A 21,582-nucleotide genomic window follows, 5' to 3' on the forward strand; every position below is an offset into this window, starting at 1 on the left:
ATTAGCAGAAGAATTTGTAATGTTTTGTATGCCGAAAGTATGTTTTAATTTGGTTGTATTTAGTTTTTTGTATCCTTCTGTGTTCTTAAATAGCGATCTTGTATTTTGTCTGTGTCATTGTGTCAGTCCTGTCAATCCTTAAGCAGTAGCATGTCATGTTTTGTTGTGTGAATATCTGTATGTGAAAAGCTATTTTGAATACCCTGTTGTAAATATAATGTTAATTCATTGAACATACGTGCAAAATGGTTCACAAATGTTTGAAGCAAGGGAAAGCTTCAATGAGTTTCAGGTTTTCTCCTACGGCAATCTGGTCCGCAAGCCGGCAACTAGCGAGTGTGTTTGTTTTGATAGCTCGGCTGTTTTTCGATTGTTCCAATGTATGTTTTCACTCGATTTTTTGTTGCTGCTGGTCAACTACCAAAACCGACTGATTTTGGTTGTCTCATCACTCAAATCCCAATTATGCTGGACAGTGCTACGTATCTTTTTCCTTATTGGCTAAAAAAAATCGACTGAGACAATACGGAAAATTACTCGATTGTCAGGGAGTCACTCCCAATTGGAAAGCATAATTCACAAACCGAGCATCTACTGGTAAAAGTTCCCGGTTCTTGCCTGTAACAACAATTGCCTCTGTTTGCTTGTAGTAAAATTTTGCGCGTTTTTTTTTGAACGTTTAATTTTGCGCGTTTTAGAACGAACAAGCTTCTCCAGAACAAGCAAATCAGGCACCTGGGAGTGCCGCCCTGGACGGCTGGCTGGACCAGGCAAATCTTTTCCAGAACAAGCAGGACGTGAGCTCGTTAGCCCCCCCCCCTTTTTTTTTTTTTGAGAAAGACGTGAGCCGTTAGCCAGATGACAATTTTAGGCCTGTCATTGAGCCCAACCCAGATCGTAGGCCTGTTGGGCCTGGTTGTTCTATTGTTCTGTCCAACACGCTATCAATCGACTCGCCTGTGAAAACGACGTGTAGCTAAGCAAGTCCCACGTGGACAAACGATGACCTCTGCTGAATCCTAGCTGTGCAAGTGCAAATCTTGGGGTAGTTGGTATCCAGGTTCTCGTGGCACCGGCCATTCCATGCTATTTTCCCCCTTTGGCTTATATCTGATCAACGTTTGCATGCATCTTCACTGATGAAAATGAAAGAGTCATGTTATGATGGAGTTCATCATATCACATTCACGCGGACCCTATGGCTTATCAATGCTGTAAAATTGTTGTTCGGATGGGTAGGGAGGGATAGGCAAGACGATACAAGGAAGGTAGTGTAATGATATCATCTAGTGGAGAGTGAAGGATGGTGGACGATTAGACCTAAGCATTTAAGGATTAAGGGAGGAAGCATTAGAACTAATAATGGACACACTACCGGAGAAAGCCCCATCAGTATCGGTTGGGAACCTCCTTTAGTACCGGTTGCGCAACCGATATTGATAGTTCGGTACTAAGGGGAGACCTTTAGTACCGGTTGAAATAACTGGTACTAAAGGGTATTAAAAATAAAAAAAATGAAATCCCGGCCCTCCCCAGCCCCTGCCAGCGCCCCCCCCTCCCGCCGACTCCCGCCCAGCCGCTGGCTCCCGTCCTCTCGCCACCCCCCCGCCCCCACCCCGCAGCCTCCTCCCTCGGCCCCGACGGCTCTTGCTACCGCCGCTGCTCCCGCCGTCGCCACCGCCGCCTCACCTCACCCCGCCGCTGCTCCTCACTGTTAGTAAGGGCGAGGGAAGGGGGGAGGGGAAAGGAGGCAGAGGAGGAGAGGAAGGGGTTCTGAGAGAGAGAGAGAGGAGAGAGAGATAGAGGAGGGGGGAGGCGGATGGATAAGAAGCGGCCGGGTAGCGGGGGGATAGATAAGCTCATCCATTAGTACCGGGTGAAAGTTCCATCCAGTACTAATGTGCCTTAAGGTTCTTGAGGTACTATCCGTTAGACCCGGTACTAATGTGAGCATTAGTATCGGGTCAAAAACAACCGGCACTAATGCAGTGGACGAAAGGTCCATTTCTTAGTAGTGACACCCAGTCCCATGAAATTATAATCTTATAAATAAAATACTTTGGTCAAGTTTCAAAAATCCCGGGTCCAACTCTCAGCTTAACATTGGAAAATCTGGATCTCCTTGAAATTAGGATTTTGAACTCGTAAACTTACTTTTAGTCGCCAATCGCATATTTCTTTACTCAAGCTATTCGGAAAAGGATTTTGTTTTCCTGCAGCTGATTAACGTAGCAGCTGATTACTCGAGCGATGAGCATTGTAGGCCTTGAATTTTCTCTGGGCAAATTACACTCACGCGCGGGAAAATTGTCGTTTTCGGACTGTTTGCGTCGCTCTCCGGTTGGAAGACATCTCGATACTCCTCCATATCACATCACATCAACGCACAAGCGAGGCATCGGCGTCGATACAAAAAAAAGATGCTAAAGATGATGGAGCCTGTTGCGAAAGAAATGGCGAAGCACTGCACAACCCCGGCCAGCCGCAGTTGCCGAAACAAACACATGAACTAGCGGGTGTCTGCTACTTTTGGTCCGGGTCACCTCAGATGTTATTAGGAGTATTAAATATCGGTTAATAATAAAAATGAGGGCTAATTCGCGAGACTAATCCATTAAGCATAATTAGCATATGTTTAGCACATGTGATGCTACAGTAAACATGTGCTAATCATGAATTAATTAGATTTAATGGATTCGTCTCACGAATTACCTCTCATTTATGTAATTATTTTTATCAATACCCTATATTTAATACTTTTTAATTAGTATCAAACTCTAGGGCAAGATCGCACGTGCCAAACTCTAGGGCAAGATCCACCCTCTGAACTACTGCATTTTCTTCCGAGGGATCTGAAACTGCTGCGTCTGTCGCGTTGGTAAGGGTCAATAATGCACTGCTGAATCGAGAACGTTCCATGCATACGCAAATGCAGTACTGTATGAAATATTATACGTGCCACTGGTCATTATGGACGCCTGCATGAGCAACACGTGTGGTGGAGGTGTGGATCACTGCTTATTTTTAAGCACGTATCACGTTAAATGTTTAGATACTAATTAGGAGTATTAAACGTAAACTATTTACAAAACCCATTACATAAGTGGAGACTAAACGGTGAGACGAATCTATTAAGCCTAATTAATCCATCATTAGCAAATATTTACTGTAGCAACACATTGTCAAATCATGAACTAATTAGGCTTAATAGATTTTAGCCTTCACTTATGTAATGGGTTTTGTAAATAACCTATGTTTAATACTTCTAATTAATATCTAAATATTCAATGTGATTGGTGCTAAAAATAAGCAGAGAACCAAACCAGAGCAGAAACAGAGCGCATCGGCATCGCGGCAGACGTTCTCTCTCTCTCTTTTTTTTGAGATGGCAGACGTTCTCTCTCGGGTATCCGGAAAAATTGGTGATGTTTTTTTTTGGGGGTTGGTTTGGGTTTGGGACGCGCCTGATTGCGTGATTCGCAGCGGATCGTGAGGGGCACAGCTGTGGTCGGCCGTGTGGACCCACCTGAAAGCGACCTTCGCGGAGCCCCTTCGCCGCGCGTAACCTGCCAGCAAAGGACATGCAAGTCTCACCTGAATATTTGGGTTATTTTACGCCTGCGCTTATCCTGAATTGAAATGGATTTCCAGTCTTCAAATCGAGCCCTTTTTGACGCATAGCCTGATAGCCTTCATTATGAACTTACCAGCCCAACCATCACATCGTAGTGGAGGATCTAGCAGTTTTGAAAGATGACGCACTTAATGTGTCGTGCTAGATATGCATGAGGAAAACTATTCAGGCGACAGGAAGCTAACAAAATATTCCTTGGGGAGAAAAAGACCTGCAGTTGGTCCTGTTTACTTCGGGATTTAATCCCGTCACATTAAATATTTAGATACTAATTAGAAGTATTAAATATAAATTAATTACAAAACTAATTGTATAAATGAAGGCTAATTTGTAAGATAATCTATTAAACCTAATTAGTCCATGATTTGACCATATGATGCTACAGTAAATATATGCTAATCATAAATTAATTAGGCTTAATAGATTCAACTCGCGAATTAGCCACGGCTTATGCAATTAGTTTTATAATTAGTTCATATTTAGTCCTTCTAATTAGGTCCTGTTTGGGAAGAGGGTGTTAAAGTTTAACACCCCACTTTTAACACTTTTTAACACTTTCTTATCCAAACACTTGTGTTAAAAGTGAGATGTTAAAGTTTAACACCCAATTTTTCATAAACACATGGAGGGGTGTTAAAACTTGCTAAAGGTGTTAAAAGTGGTCCCCCTCTCTACTTTTTCCTAGGTTACCCCTTCTCTCTCCTCCCTCTCTCTTCGCCGGCCATAAATGAGGGACAATGGAGTCATTTCCCACCAAAGGTGTTAAAGTTTAACACATCATCCAAACACCCCAATGTGTTAAACTTTAGCACTCTATTTGAGAGTGTTAAAACTTTAACACTTGTTAAATTTTAACACAGGGTATCCAAACAGGCCCTTAGTAACCAAACATCCAATATAACCTGAACTAAAAATTATAGATCCAAACATCCCTTAATAAGAGGAGATGCATGTGCTTCCAGTCCAGCACATTTGAACAGAAGAAGTCCAAGATTCAACCTAATGATGCGATGATTGAACACGAGACCGTGACCTATTACGTGTCCGATGGGAGTTCTGTTTAGAATTTTCGTTATGTATATACTACTGTACTATCTTAAATCGCTGACAATTAATAAGAGCACAACTCGAGTGATTACTGTCCAGTTCGATTTTGCCGCTGAAAATTTAGCAATATTTTGAGGTGTCTCTACGATTAAAGTCGTTCGTTGATGCAAGAAGGTGAACTATGAAGTTTTAACAAAGGCATTCAATCTCCCGAGAACGTGTGCAAGAGGAGAACAGAGGTGGTGTACAAAGTGTTAGTTCCATCGTATTAAGACCCTATAAGTGTACCCGAGCATTTTGAGCTCGGTCCCGAGCCCGATGGGGTCGCTAGCTGCCGGGCCGATGTGGTCAGCGAAAATCAAATTTCGCAGTCTAAAAAATTCAAGCCGATCCAAACAATTAATTAATTTACTTTTAAAAAAAAGAATGGGAAGTTCGAGCCAGGACAAATGCCTATGGGATTGTCGTGGGTGCAAATTTTTAACTCAAAATGAATGGAGCTTTTTCGGTCTAGTCTGACCCGCAAAATGCTCAAAATCTACCTATAAGTAACAAAGCATATAAGGTTTCCAATATCAGACGTAACAATCAGTGCATTTATAAATGGTACATGTGTTACGCTAGGCTAGTAAAAGACAACTAATGTAAGAAGGCATCCAGTCATCCCCTCTTCTTCAAAGTGTGAACCAATATAGGCTTGAAAACAAACCATCAAACATAGAGTAACTATAATTAATTCACTCTTAAACATACAAAATAACATAGTTGGATCGATAACTTTTAAAATTATAGCGAGTTGATAGCCATAAGGCGAGGTACAAAGTGTTGTGAAAAGATAGCATAGTCACGATAACACGCAAATATCTAATAGAAAACACGCAAAGCAAGATATAAAAATACAAAATTAGTTGGATATCCCCTCTTTTTTGCATATACGACGCACCGTTTTGCGATACGTCAAGATAATGAAAATATAAGTTGCTGCCAAATCAACCTTATACCTATACGAGTAATGGGTTCAACAAAGCATGAGTCATCACCAAATCATCACCTTTACAAGTCCCTTAGCCTTAAGGCGTGTCACCAGATACCGTGCAAAGATAGCCCAAAAGAGGAATACAGTAAATATTTCTTAGAACAATTGATTTGTCTCCGAATGAAAAAGCCACAATATAGCGCAGACCAATAAATAAGAGGATAGCGAAACGAGAGAGAGAGAGAGAGACGGTGGCGGCAAGAAAAGGAAATAATCAAAAAGCAGGGGAAAGAAAAGGAAACACAAATCCAAAATCCCGAAAAAAGATTTGAAAAAAAAGAGACGCGTCAGTTAACCCATCTCCCCTCCCTTTCTATCTCCGTCCCCGTGAATCCGCACCCTCCAGCCTCCCGTGCTCCACTGGCGCCCTTCTGGAACCCTCAGCCTCCCTAATCTCAGCCGAAGTTATTAATCTCTTTTTTCTTAAGCCAAATCACTTCCCCTCCCTCCGCGATTCCTAGTTGCTTCGCTTCGATCCAGCCGCGTCTAATTCCTGGTGGCGAGGTCGGAGTCTTTGCGTGCCCATTTCGTCGAGGCCGTGAGCTGCTGCCGCCGCCGCTGCCGCTGCCGCGGTGAGTGATCTGATCTGGTGGGCGGGTTGCGGCGCGGAGGTGGGAGCGGCTTTGGCTTGGGGAGAAGCTGGCTATGCGGATTGAGGCGTCGCCGGATTGAGCATGAGGGGTGTTGCTGCTGGTGGTGGCGGTGGTGCTGGCGTGGATGATGGGATCACCGGAGGGGCGCCTTGTGGAGCTGTTCGGTGCCGTGAAGTCGTGGATGCCTCGGCGGGGCGAGCAGTCGCCGCCGCCGCCGCACGCTCCGCAGCCGGCCGTGGCGGCGGGGCAGCCGCAGCAGCAGCCGCTGCCGCATGACCTGTCGAGGGACTTCTGGATGCCGGACCAGAGCTGCCGCGTGTGCTACGACTGCGACGCGCAGTTCACCATCCTGAACCGGCGCCACCACTGCCGCCACTGCGGCCGCGTGTTCTGCGCCCGGTGCACGGCCAATTCCGTGCCCCGCTCGCCCGGGGACGCCGCCAGGGAGGACGGCGAGAGGATCAGGGTCTGCACCTACTGCTTCCAGCGCTGGCTGGAGGAGGAGGCCGCCGCGAGGGGGGACATGGCGGCGCAGCAGCCGTGCAGCCCGTCCGCTAGCGTTGGGAGCGACAAGTCCAGCTTCACGGGGACGAACGGGCAGATGTCGTCCTATGCGAATGTTAGCTACGCTGACTTTGCGTCGATGCCGGTCCACGGCGAGGGCAACTGCGGTGAGGATGAAGGCTACCCTGAGAAGCAGCTGCCTGGGATGGAGCCCGCTCCAACCATGGAGCCTGCAGCTTATGTGGACAACTCGTCAGATCCATTCAACTTTTGTGTGCAGAGGTAAGGTCTTTACATGATTCATGCTTTGTTCTTTAAGAAATGGAAAGCTAACTCGTCACATTGCTATTGAGAGGAAAGATTATGTATCAGTCAAAGATCATGCGTGCATTGATTGACGGAGTAGGATTTTGCATCCATGCTTGCGAGATGCTGTTGCAGGTTACATTAGTTTTGGGTAGAGGTATTGGACAAGGTGTACTGTATACTAATTGAGCCATGATATTTTCTCTGTGGATCCTGGAACATAGACAATCCCAGTTCTGAACCTTTTGGATATTTTATTGGAGAGAGAACGGTTTTGGTATCAGGTGCATCTCAACTCTCTAAAACTATTAGCTAAAATTCTGAGTACATACTGTTATTTGGGCCAGCATGTATGCCTTATGACATTTGCTACTAGGCCAGCACATATCAGGTAGACTTGATGAGCCATAATAAATTTTCTCTGTCCATGCCTGGACATAAAAATTCCTGGTATTTGAACCTTTCTCGACATTTTGTCTGGAGATTGCCTGTTTACTGACATTGCTATTGGTATCGTGGATTCGTGGTATCAGGGCTTTTCTCTGTACATTAGCTCAAACTGTAAGTATGCACTAATGCCTAGGGCCTTGTGGGGAATGCTCCCAAAGACTCAAGATCTGCTTAGGAGATAAGTTTCATTTGAAAATTAGATTGCTATCTGGTACTCCCTCCGTCCCAAATTGTAGGTCGTTTTGGCATTTCTAGATTCTTAGATTTTCCTATGCACCTAGATATACATGTCTAGATACATAGTAAAATTTATGAATCTATAAATGCCAAAATGACCTACAATTTGGGACGGAGGGAGTATCTGCTAATTAGTAGTTTTGTTCCGATTAGATATGATTTGTTTGGAGGTTATCACTATCTGAAGGGATAATATATTTATTGGAAGTCAAGTAAGCAATAAGTATCGATATATTCCTTCACCTTTCTGTCTATGTCTTGACTTCAACTCTCCCTGTGTAACCATTAGTGCTTCTCTCCCTCTTCACCACACGCCATAGGCCCGGGCCGGTCAGGTCCTTGACCTCAGCTTCCCGTGTTGCATAGTTATCAACTGTGTTTTTCCAAATACTGTGTCAGTTACTACTTTTGATTATCCATGATTCATATTGGTTCATTTTAGTATACGACTAGGGTAGTCTCAGATCTGCGTATTCCAATGTTCATTTTGAAATGACCAGTTATTCGTGAAATTGCCAAATGAGCGTTGGAAGTTTCATAAGCTGTTGACTCATGGTTAACCAACAATGTGCGGCTTGAATTGGGTTAGTTATTAATCATCATCCCTTGGATCAATAAGAAGATGAAATGTGGTAACTGAGATATTTCCATCCCATCAATTTTCTCTTCTTAATCTCACTAACAGTATGCATGATGCCGTGCAGTCCGTTATACTGGCATTCTGACTTGCTTGTCCTTATTAGGTCCCTACTCTCCTTAAAATGAAAGATACTCAGTTTGAGTTCATCATATCTATTATCCTTTTCACTTCATTTTACCAAGGAATGCGTCTGTTCTTTAGAGGAACAGCGATTTAGCTAGATTCATGACGTTAATTTGCAATGAGCATTTTGTTTCTTGCATTGGTTGATTTATCTTTTTGCAGCTCTATTGAATGGTAATATCTGCACAGTAATACACTATGAATAAAATAATAGGAACATTTTATTTTTTGTTAGGAGTGACGATGAAGATGATGACTACACAGTTTTCCGTTCAGATTTGGAAGGGCAGCACTTGCAAAATTCTGATGAATATTATGGACCTATGTACTTTGATGGCCATCAAGTTGATTGCAGTGATGGTGCAAAAGAATCGACATCCCCAAGGAAAGATGTGACATCCTTAGTTGATTCCTTGGGCGCAGATAAGAATGAAGATCATAGTGTCGATGAGTGCTGCAATGCTCGGTCTTCTTCCATGTACAGCATGGAAGTGCTGGATAATGAACCTGTGGACTTTGAAAACAATAGCTCACTTTGGGTACCTCCGGAACCTGAGGACGAAGAGGATGATCTTGATGGTGAACGTGATGATGATGAGGGGGTGGATGCCACAGGAGAGTGGGGATATCAGCGCTCAACCAGCTTTGGCAGTGGGCACTGTCGAAGTAGAGATAAATCGGCCGAGGAACACAAGAAAGCCATGAAAGACATAGTTGATGGACATTTTCGTGCATTAGTTTCTCAACTTCTTCAGGCTGAAAAGGTACCATTAATTGATAAAACTGGCAAAGAGAGTTGGCTAGATATAGTTACCTCTCTGTCTTGGGAAGCTGCATCTCTTTTGAAGCCAGATACCACCAGCAAAGGTGGTCAGATGGATCCTGGTGGCTATGTTAAGGTGAAATGCTTGGCTTGTGGGCACCCAAGTGAAAGGTAAACAGATTCTATCTTACAATTTCCATGCATCAGAACTCAGATTCATATATTTTAATAATTTCACATCAATATGCTTCTGAGCGTCCATAACCTTATAGTTTATGCAAATTGAATGCTTTGGAATTCAAATGTTGCCTGCTGTTGAACTCCCCCCCCCCCCCAAAAAAAAAAAAACAAATTTACTGCAGTTTGAATTTCATATTGTTTTATTGTCCATGCATTTCGTTGATCTCCTCTTGTGTTTTTCCATCGTAAATTCCTTTATTTGCAGTTTCGTAGTAAAAGGAGTTGTTTGTAAGAAGAATGTTGCTCACCGGCGTATGTCATCAAAAAAAGAAAAGCCGCAAATCCTAATTCTTGGTGGTGCACTCGAATATCAGCGTGTATCAAATTTGCTTTCAAGTTTTGATACTTTACTGCAGCAGGTATTGCCTGCGAATCCCAGTCTATTTTCACACATATGTTGTGAACACAAAGCACGCTGACAGGGTTGTAGACAGCTGCTGTTGGTGATGCATTCTCATAGCTTTTCTTTTTGACTCCAGGAAACCGATTATTTGAAAATGGCTGTTGCGAAGATCAAAGCACACCAACCGAGTGTTGTATTGGTGGAGAAATCTGTGTCTCGTTATGCTCAGGATTTATTTCTAGAGAAAAACATTTCACTAGTTCTCAATATCAAAAGGCCACTGCTGGAAAGGATATCTCGCTGCACTGGTGCTCAAATAGTTCCCTCGATTGATTATTTGTCGTCTCAGAAGCTAGGGCGTTGTGATTTATTCCATGTAGAGAAGTATGTTGAAGAGCATGGGACTGCTGGGGAAGGTGGGAAGAAAATGCTGAAGACACTCATGTTTTTTGAAGGCTGTCCCAAACCCTTTGGTTGTACAGTAAGTATTCTGTAATCACTTTTTGTCTCAGCTATAGTGCTTATGTTTGTTCTCATGTTTCAGCATGCTCACCTTGTACCTTTATCTACTTAACTACTAAGTGGAAACCAAGGTCATTGCTGGGGTACCTGAAAACAACATAATGAATGAGAAAAACAGTTTTTAGCATTCCAGCAAGTTCTGTAACAAAGGACAGTAGAGTAGCTGGAAGGTACTTATAAAGTTATACCATATACTTCACCTAATCCCCGCCTTAAATTTTGATATCCTGCAAATGGTTGATATGGGAAAAGTTTGGAATTAAACTGATTTGAAGTATTCATTTCAGCATGGAGATTGGAAGTTTTATCATTGAAAATGGTTAATGCAATTGGGGTTGATGTGTTAGTTGTGCAATAAATCTGGCTGGACTAATTGCTCTGTCCATGAACAGCAATTTTCATTTTAGAAAAAGAAAAGCCTTTTTGTTTAACTGTGGATATATGTTCCTTGAATGCTTTATTAGGAACTTTGTCATCACCTCATGCAGATAAATGATCTGCATTACTTCTGTCAGGAAACAAATGCATAATAAAAAAATAGGCTGCTGCCACATGTCTAACTATGTCTAATTTTCTGTAGATCTTGCTCAAAGGTGCTAATGGTGATGAGCTAAAAAAAGTGAAGCATGTGGTGCAATATGGAGTATTTGCAGCCTACCACTTGGCTCTTGAAACATCATTCCTTGTGGATGAAGGTGCAACTCTTCCAGAACTCCCACTGAAGTCACCAATCATTGTTGCTTTGCCAGATAAACCTTCCAGTGCTGATAGATCCATCTCCACAATACCTATCTTACCAATCCCTAGTGCTTCATCACCAAATAGTAGCCTGGAAGCCCTTGAGTTGAGAAATGATGATTTGACATTTAGTAGCACTAAAAGAATGGAACAGACAGCATTGGGAGTTCGTTCTGATGAAATCAATGTCCAAAATGGACACATTACCCGTTTGCTGGATGTGGCTCCTCAATCATCTATTGGTCCCTTGGTTCAGCATTCAAACATTTCATCTTGCCAATGTCCTGATTGTACTAGAGATGTGAATAGAAATATGAATTTGCAATACAGCCAACCTGGAACCACTAGACATGTGCTGGTTAATGACTTAGGTGCATTGCCTTCTGATTCTACAAATTTGCTGTCTGTTAAGAGTGACAATTCATTTGCCAAGAATTCTGAGATTGGTTACAAGGTAGAAGATATGCCAGCTGCTCCTCTCAATGTACAGATTTCTCATGATGATGACAATGCAAAGGATAATTCAGTTGCCAAAACAGATGAAATTCCAGCATCTCCTGCTGACAATCAGAGTATATTGGTTTCTTTGTCTTCTCGTTGTGTTTGGAGAGAAACTCTCTGTGAGCGGCCACACCTTCTTCGCATAAAATATTATGGTAACTTTGACAAACCTTTAGGCAGGTTTCTGCGTGACCAGCTATTTGATCAGGTTAGACTGAGGTCTTCATAAATCTATATTGCTTTGCAACCTTATATTGTACTTGACTTACATTTTTATTTCAGAGCAACCTTTGTCAGTCTTGTGAGCTGCCACCAGAGGCCCATGTTTATTGCTATGTTCACCCCCAAGGCAGCTTAACAATATCAGTAAGGAAACTTTCAGTAAAGTTGCCTGGTGACAGTGAACATGATGGTCGAATTTGGATGTGGCATAGATGCTTACGCTGTCCTCGAGTTAACGGGCTTCCTCCAGCAACTAAAAGAGTAGTGATGTCTGATGCTGCCTGGGGCTTGTCTTTTGGTAAATTTTTGGAACTTAGTTTTTCAAATCATGCAGCAGCAAGTAGGGTAGCCAGCTGTGGTCATTCGCTTCACAGGGATTGCCTTCGCTTTTACGGGTACATTCTCATCTCTTTTCCATTTTATCAAATTGTTAAGGTTGTGCCTTACATGTTGGTATTTCAGCTTTGGTGAAATGGTTGCTTGCTTCCGATATGCGTCAATTAAGGTCCACTCTGTGTATTTACCACCACCAAAACTTGATTTCACTTCCCAGCGTCAGGAATGGGTAGAACAAGAAGCAAAAGAGGTAATGTACAGATGTGCTTAACGTTATGAGCCTTTGTATGCAATAATACCTCACTGATGCTGATTGTCAATGATTCAGGTGGATGACTCAGCCGAACTTCTGTTCTCTGAAGTTCTAAATGCACTACACAAAATTTCAGGAGGAAGGCCAATTACAGGTTCTTTTGATGGCAACTTGAAGATTCTTGAGTTGAGAAGAAATATTGGAGAACTGGAAGAGATCCTGCTGGCAGAGAAGGCTGACTTTATGGTTAAGTAGTTTGGATTTCTTTATATAATGTTTTAATTAATTGAACACTGTCCTACTTATGTCTGCACAAATAGAATTTCGTTAGTAAAGCTGTATTCTGATTATTGGATTTTTCATCTCCCAGGAGTCACTAAAGAATCTACTGAAAAGTGATATGAGAAAAGGACAGCCCTTCATTGATATTCTTGAGGTTAACAAACTAAGGAGGCATCTATTGTTTCTGTGTTACTTGTGGGATCAACGGCTAAAATTCATTGCAAATTCAGGTGGCAAGTACTGTGATGCACTCGCTGGTTTACGGATTGGAAGTGGGAATTGTGATTTTAATGATAAATCAGTTAATGCTAGTGCAGCCCCAAAGTTAGAGAAGGGCTCAAAGGTCATAGAAGTTCCTTCAATTGGTAAGGAAGGGCCGTTACAGCAGAGCTCTAGTCACCCACTTCATGGTGAAGACGAGGGGCTTAGCCAGGCCCATCAATCTAATGAAAATAGCCTGAGGAATGTTGAAGAGTTGAATCATGCTACCAGTGCAGATGTTAAGGATCGACTGGATAACGAAGAATCCAGAATTGGGGTACGTAGGGTTGTTTCTGATGGACAATTCCCAGTTACTACTGATATTCCGGACACATTGGATGCAAAATGGAGAGGTCAGAATGGACCTGCTCCTGATTCGACTTTGGCGAAACCACTACATTCAGCTGAAGGCACAGGAGTCGATGTTAAAAGCCAAACCAAGGCTGTACCATCCCATACTCCTACTTTCACTGTCCGGTCTGGTGATGCAGGAGAAGAATTACTCAGATGGCTTAAGGTGCCATTCATGACATCAAACAGTTCCTTAAACACAACCTCTGGCTCACCACTGAGATTTGCTTCCTTGACTGAATACACTCCTAAATACGTTGAATTGTTTTGCGAGCTATCACAGAAAGGTGGAGCAAGATTTTTCCTGCCTACTGGAGCTAATGACATTGTCATCCCAGTATTTGATGATGAGCCAACAAGTATTATTTCTTATGCACTTGTTTCACCCATGTACTGCTTCCAGTTGTCTGATGAGAGCATAAAAAATAGAGAGAAAGATTCTTCGCTTCCATTGCCTGTCTATGATTCAGGGAATTTTAACCCATTTCATTTATTTGACGAATTTGGATCCCACTATGATGTTACTTCATCAGTATCTGGAGGTAGAGGATCCGTTGCTCCTGATCAGGTGCACTTGAGTGTTTCTTTTGAAGATGGTGGGCCACTTGGGAAAGTCAAATATAATGTGACATGCTATTATGCAAACAAGTTTGAAGCACTGAGAAGGTCTTGCTGTCCATCTGAGCTTGACTTTTTGAGGTCTATCAGTCGATGCAAAAAATGGGGAGCACAAGGTGGTAAAAGCAATGTGTTTTTTGCGAAATCTTTGGATGATAGATTTATAATAAAGCAAGTTACGAAGACAGAGCTCGAATCATTCCTAAAATTTGGCACAGAATATTTTAAATATCTGTCAGAGTCCATAAGCACTGGAAGTCCTACATGCCTAGCAAAAATTTTGGGGATCTATCAGGTATGTTCTTTTAATTTTTCTTCAGTTTTATTACACTTCAACTGCGTGAAAGAATTTTCATCCACCCATTGATTTAATACAATATTATGGTCCTTTAAAATTAATAGGCACCTTGTAAGAAAAATAGCACTGGCGATCAACCAGAAAGTTTCAAAAACATAGTTCTGTCTATCAAGCATGACAGCTTTCCAAACACATAAAATTGTACATTTAGGCTGGTAGAAACAATAAAAAGCATCTTCTGGTTTTTGCATGCAAGTCATAAATATTATTGTACTATGTTTGTATCCTTTTGTACCCCTGCGTTCCTCCTTGAATTATTTGTTAATTCTAGGATTAAATCTAGACTCAAATTAGAGTTCTTTAGTCAAAACTAACTTTTCACCAAATTGGCACAAATTAAAACTTATTTATGTTTTGGACTTCCATATTTGAGTTATTATAAATCCTTGGTGTTTTGGGATCAGATTCACAGGCAATAGAGCATATAATTAGCAAGAAACAGATATACTCCCTTTTGTTGAAAATATTACTAAGATCATGTGCAAAGTTGTATTAATTTTGACTGAAGATATTGTCTGTAATAAATTCCTTTGGTATATGAAAATTTTGTGAGTAAACGTGCCATAGAAAAATTGTTGCATAGCATTACGCCTTTGTAGCCTATCGTCAAAATTTTATGAACAAAATTTAGTGGTCAAAGCAGCATCTTAACTTCAAAGTGTTAAAAATGTCATTTTTTTTCCTGACTGGAGGGTGTAATTTTCTTTTGTTGACCTGATGTGCATAGGTTACCATTAAGCATGTAAAGGGTGGCAAGGAGTCAAAGATGGATTTGCTTGTGATGGAAAATCTTTTGTTTGGACGGAATATCACCAGGCTGTACGATCTCAAGGGATCTTCAAGGTCAAGGTATAATGCAGATTCGAATGGTAGCAACAAGGTCCTTCTTGACCAGAATTTAATTGAGGCGATGCCAACTTCGCCGATTTTTGTTGGTAACAAGGCGAAGCGGCTACTGGAAAGAGCTGTGTGGAATGATACTTCTTTTCTAGCTGTAAGTTTACATCAATTTGTTCTCATCAAAGCTTATTGAAAATGTAGTAGCTTCCAAGGTTATTACTAATGTCACCTTTTTGTGTTTGATAATGTTCACCCTGGTTTTTATCAAAATCTGAGTTAGTACAAAAAAGGGTGGTCGACAGCTTGTGACTCATAACTGAGCATCCTTATTTTCAATTTCTTTCTTTTTCCCAATTAATCCTTTTTTGGCCAATATTATTTTGTGCATGACTTGCCAGACATATGTTCATTTATTTTCCTCAAATTCTTGTACTGTTGTAGTATACGTGGACCTTGTTTTTTAAAGGATAATCTTCAATACAGTATAAATTAGAAGATCGCAGTCTTTTTTTGCGTTTTCCAGTATTTGGGGAACAATATAAAACTTTGCAGATAATAAAATATTAACCTGCTCGCCATCTGTCCACTTTATACTTTGACTTTTGATTTACATGGCCCTGAGCAAAATATACTTTTGGACCTAAAGCAAATCACATACTACAAGCCTTTGAATTGCTGTCATTTATGCTTTGAGAATACCAAACGCCACAGTGAGCTGATAGTTTGTTATAATATGTTAAGCCATCCTGGTCATTTTGACTTGGATGTTTAGCTCCATCACGTGCAACGCTGATGCTTACAAGTTTCTAAGCAGCCACACAATGACAAGACACTATTTGTAATTAGACTACCTTTTCAATTTTCTGATATTCTGTAGGTCTTTGACTAAGTTCTTTTTCCTCCACCTCTTAGGACTCAGTAAGGTTCGCTGCAGATTAACAATAGGCGATAGGTCTATAGGTAGATATACTAGCGCGCAAGATATGGTAAATGGAAATACAATCTAAAAATAAATTGCAAACTGTGAGCCTTATACATGGATGCATTAACGAGCTCCATTGTTTTTTCAGGGAATTGATGTGATGGACTATTCCTTGCTCGTGGGAGTTGATGAGGAGAAACATGAGCTAGTCTTAGGAATTATTGATTTTATGAGGCAGTATACATGGGACAAGCACCTTGAAACATGGGTAAAATCTTCTGGCATTCTTGGCGGGCCGAAGAATGCCTCTCCAACTGTGGTTTCACCTATGCAATATAAGAAGAGGTTCAGGAAAGCCATGTCTGCTTATTTTATTGTGATTCCTGAGCAATGGATGCCTGCAATAATCAATCCAAGCAAATCATCATCAAATGTTTGTGAAGAAGATTCTCAAAGGGCTTTGCAAGAATGATAAGATTTTATGTGCATTATGTTGGATTGACGATGCCGGTTTTGTCCTGCTCCTGTTGTAAAGAGTGCTGAACTGGTCAGGCAGGCTTGGTTACTCCAGGTGGCATTCCAAGTGATCTTCCTACTTGGACCGCAGTCTCCTGTGCTAATTGGCACAGATCCGATCGCATCATTGACTTCCTCCCAAGCATCGGATGTGTATATTCTCGAAATTGTAATTATGCCCTAGTTTAGTTTTCTTTCTCTCCTCTTTCGTCTTAATAAATCAGTTTATAGTGTCATCGCTCCTCTGTTGTCGTCGCTTAATTTTGGTTCGATGTACAGAACGAGCAGGGCAGTGAGTTCTTTTGTTTTTGTAAGTGCTATAAGCGGTCGTTGTATATTAAGTTCTCCATCTGTCATTTATTCGGGGGGCTATTGCCATCTGTCATAAAAAATAAAGTTAGTTTCAGGCAGAAGTGGAATTCATAAATTGGAAAGAATCCATTTTACTCCTTTCACCTATTTACTTTGTCCGCTTAATCCTAAACAAAATTTAGGTCACTTTACTTTCCCGAACTATTTACTCCCTCAAATTATTTCATTTGATTCAATCTACCCCTAATTAGATTTATCTTTTTCTGTTTCTTCATGTAAAGTTGAGTTTTAATTTCATATTTTCTCAATTGACTTGCTCGATGTTAGAAAAATATATTAGAATTTTTTCATGATTATAATGCTTGATGTTAAAAAAAATTTCATGATTTCTTTTCATATAGTTTTATATATCTAAGATCAATTTCGTATCAAATATTCTTAACTTATGAAAAAATTTTAGTATAATTTTTTAACGTAAAGCATCATGTTTTGTATCTGCTCACAAAATTTGAACTCAAAATTCAACTCATACAAAGAGAAACAAAAAAGAGAAATCTAATTAGGGGTAGATTGGACAAATGAAACAGAAATCTAATTAGGGGGTAGATTGGACAAATGAAATAGTTCAGGGAAGTAAAGTGAACTAAAATTTTGTTCGGAAGTTAAGCAGACAAAGTGGATAGGTAGAGGGAGTAAAATGGACTTTTTCCTCATAAATTCTTCAGAAACAAATCGCAGATGTGACAGTTAATGTTTGCAACAAGAAGCCGGATGTTGTCATTATAGATGTAAGGAATCGGCGCTTGTAGTCTAAGAGGGGGAGGGGGTGAATTAGGCAACTTAAAATCCTTAGCCTATGGCTTTTACTAGTTTCATCAAAATATAAACTAGATCATGCTATCTAGATGTGCAATCTATAGTTGATCTAGTGTGAAACCCTCATCCCAAAACAAGTTTTGCAACCTATAGCCAATCCTATCAAGATCTACTCTAGGAAAGTAAAGGCACACAAGTTGTAAGTATGAAATGCGGAAACGTAAAGAAGAGATGAGGGGAAGCAAACTCTTGATACAAGGATTTATCCCGTGGTATCGGTAAGCACTAAGCCACCACTAGTCCACGTTATTGAAGCACTCACACAAGATTATTGCTTCCCGGTTACCAAGTCTCTCCCACAAAGGCTTGACCACAAAGGCTCATGCCAAGTCTCTCGGTCACCTTGATGTCGTCTTCACTAAGGAGCTTCTCCACGAAGGAAAGGTATCTCCACATCCCACACAAAGTCGTCGATGCCGCTCCACACCAAGCCGGAGGGTCGAAGACTTGCTGGCGAGCCACCAAGGCTCCAAGGTGCCGGTACACCTCTTGTACAGCTGTGGTTCACTCTAAAACCTAATCACAAGGTAGGCACACCTTGCACTCACTTCTCTCTAGGCCTATCCTAGCACTAATCACTCTCCTAAGCTTGTACTAAGGCTTTGATGGATCACTTAAACACTTTTGGTGGCATGGATGTGTTCTTGATGAGTTTTGGTCTTCAATGCATCTCTGGACACTCCAGCAACTTCAAATGGGCAAGTGGTGTGGGTATAAATAGCCCCAAGGGCTCAAAGATCCGTTGCTCCAACGGCTAGTGAAAAAGTATACCATCGAATGTTCCGATGGTCTATTTTGGGCCTGCATTGAAACATCTAGTGCAACTAGCCGTTGGACTTCCCGCGTCCAAATTCTCCAGAAATTCGTCCGACGCTTTATCCGATGCCCCCATCAGATCATCTGGTGCCACTGGTCATGTCACATAGCCGTTGAATCCCCTGATGTCATTGCTCCGACACTTGCTCCGATGGTACCGTCGGAACATCCGGTGCTGAAGATTCTTTTGATCAAAATCTTCTATCAGGAAATAAAGAAAAATGCTTTGTCCGACTCTCCTCTTGGCCTATCATCGGATCATCTGGTGCTATTGGGATTTCTTCGCCTTTCAAGCCTGCCCCTCAGAATTCATCCGATGCTACTAGAAATGTGACCATCAGAATATCCGATGGTTGACTTTGCCTGAACTTCTTTGCAGCGTACCATTAATTTACTATGACGCTTGCTTTGACGCCTTCTCTAGGGCCATCGGAACATTTGATGGTACTGATTTTTCGGTGTTGAATACCGGGACTTTCACACCGAAGATATCATCACTTGGATGGTCTAGAATTTTCTCTATCATTTGGATGCTTCAATACCATAAAATAACCCTAGATATCATAGTTTGGTCACTTAAATACCATAGCTTGGATACTCGAATACTATGACTTGAATACTCGGATACCGTGATTTGGATGTCAAGAATACCATCATTTGGACCTTGCCATGATTTGGTTTGCATTCTTGGGAACTAAAAAACCTACAAGGTACATGCTAGACAAAGCATTAGTCCCAATAACTATGTTGTCACTCAATCACCAAAAATCACAAACTATGGCTCAACGAGGCCATGCTCGTTACAATAGAAATTTTCTTATGTCGTTTTTCTCCCTCGTTACAAGGTCACAAATAACTGACGTTTTGAACACAATACGGCCTCTAAAATGTTAGGTTCAATTAATACTTTGTTTATTATAATGTATATATTCATAAAACATACTAGTAAATATATACCTTTATAAAGGTAACTTTTGAAACAAACATATTGTGTTTCAAATATCCAATCTTAATGAAAAAAATTGGAACCAAATAAAGTTTAGAACTGTTTGACAGCCTGCAATTCAAAATGTAACTTATCTGTAATTGGACAGAGGTAGTTGATAAACCAGGTAACAATCTACTATCTCCTAAATTATGTTTAATTTAAAAAGTCTTTTTTTCTAAACCTATACTCCTTTCCTATGCTAACATAAAAGGCCCAGGCCTAATAAACAAAGTATCCTCCAAAAGGCACCTATGCTATCACCATCATTTTCTCTCACGTGATTTTCATCCAACTGTTGATTCTCCTACCTATCCATGATTTATCTAACCATTGATCCAAAATGAATAGTCATGATAAACCATATAATTCATGCACATGTGAAAATTCGGAGTTGGGTCGGGGGCAGTAGCATGGTGACCAGTGAGCGGATCCAATGGTGAGGATACCGTTGGAGAGGTAGATGCATGCTGTTAGAACGGGAAGCATGGCACGAGGAATTGAGGATTGAGGAAGAGGATTTACTTGGTCGATTCTTTTACAACGTGGTTGATTTGATTCATTTCATTTCCTAATGATAGTAAATGAGTTGACAAATGAATTGGTGATCCCAAGCTGTTCCCACTTTCCAAATCCCAATTTTACCACGGACGGGCCGGTTCCCATGAATAGGCAAATCCTCCACTCCGAGAGCCTTCCATATCCCAGGCAATTCCCAATTTCCGTTCCAGTTTCGCGACGCGCATGCGTATATGATGATGGTGGCGAGTATATAGGCGATGCGGCGCGACGGTACCTAATCCAGAGCCTCGTGCCGGCGCGGTCGCTCGCTCCCTTCGTACCGAGCGGCATCGTGCCCTACGCCGCACGCGCGCGCGCGCTCATGGCGGCGGAGTGCGGCGAGGGCAAGGCGGACTGCAAGAAGACGCCGTGGAGTGCGGAGGAGGACGAGGCGCTGCGGGCGGCGGTGCGGGAGCACGGGCGGCAGAACTGGGCGGCGATCGCGGGCGCGGTGGCCGGGCGCGGCGCCAAGTCGTGCCGGCTGCGGTGGTGCCAGCACCTGGCGCCGGAGCTGGACAGCCGCCCCTTCACGCCCGAGGAGGACGCGCGCATCGTGGAGCAGCAGCGCGTGCACGGCAACAAGTGGGCCACCATCGCGCGCTACCTCCACGGCCGGTCCGACAACGCCGTCAAGAACCGCTGGAACTCCGCCCTCCGCAAGATGCAGCCTGCCGCCGCCGCGCAGGAGGACGCTGCCGATGCCGCCGAGGACCAGCAGGCGGCGGCCCCGGCGTGCCTCGATCTGTTCCCGTTGAGGGCTGGGGAGATGAGGGAGGCGACTGCGGCGGATCGGTTGGGCGTTCGGGCGCAGGGGGAGGTGGAGGAGGACGTGGCGTCCATCGGCCTTACGCTGGGGTCGCCGGGGCTCAGCGACGCAGAGCTGGAACTGAGCCTGGGACCCGTGCGGCCGTCGTCGAATCTTGGAGTTGGAGAAGCGGCTTCCTTCCGGCTGTTTCTCTGATATACGTTCTCTCCGTAGCCATTGCACAGATTGCACCGGCCATGAAAAAGTTTGTAGACTAGCTAGCATAGTTTGACTACTACTATTTTGGTCTTCTACTCTTCTTCTACCGAAAGATTAGGGCTAGCTAGCTTTTTGTGAGGAATAAAGTCCATTTTGAGAATCCAACTTTCACCTTGGGCTTTCTGAAGTCTGAATCGTTGGTTTTGCTGCTCTCCTCAAACTTGTGAAACCAGACTACTGAGCCTGTTTGGAAGCACTTCACTCCAGAAAAACTAGCTCCACTCCACCAGTTCCACACTTTCCTAACTCCACTCCACCAACTTCAAAAAAATATGGAGCTGCTGCACGTGTTTGGCTAATGGCAGTGCTCCAGCTCCAAAAACATTAGCACTTGTTGTGAATGGTCTATTATACCCATGTGAATGGGTCCCA

General features: G+C 42.4%; 2 protein-coding genes across 2 annotated transcripts; both read left to right on the forward strand.

Annotated features, from left to right (window-relative positions):
• The first annotated feature begins 6,018 nt into the window (after positions 1-6,018).
• LOC101766004 (1-phosphatidylinositol-3-phosphate 5-kinase FAB1B) lies at positions 6,019-17,095 on the forward strand. Its single transcript, XM_004973533.3, has 11 exons — positions 6,019-7,096; positions 8,806-9,504; positions 9,779-9,932; positions 10,053-10,397; positions 11,019-11,885; positions 11,960-12,294; positions 12,362-12,485; positions 12,564-12,734; positions 12,859-14,295; positions 15,086-15,352; positions 16,269-17,095. Exons 1-11 carry the CDS (start codon positions 6,435-6,437, stop codon positions 16,590-16,592), a joined length of 5,385 nt encoding a protein of 1,794 aa, XP_004973590.1. The 5' UTR covers positions 6,019-6,434; the 3' UTR covers positions 16,593-17,095.
• A 3,413-nt stretch (positions 17,096-20,508) lies between these two features.
• Positions 20,509-21,147, forward strand: LOC101759794 (transcription factor MYB1). The gene has a single exon (XM_004974699.1). It carries the CDS (start codon positions 20,509-20,511, stop codon positions 21,145-21,147), a length of 639 nt encoding a protein of 212 aa, XP_004974756.1.
• The last annotated feature ends 435 nt before the right edge of the window (positions 21,148-21,582 follow it).

The sequence above is a fragment of the Setaria italica genome, chromosome VI (genome assembly GCF_000263155.2).
Source record: "Setaria italica strain Yugu1 chromosome VI, Setaria_italica_v2.0, whole genome shotgun sequence".
Lineage (NCBI taxonomy): Eukaryota > Viridiplantae > Streptophyta > Magnoliopsida > Poales > Poaceae > Setaria > Setaria italica.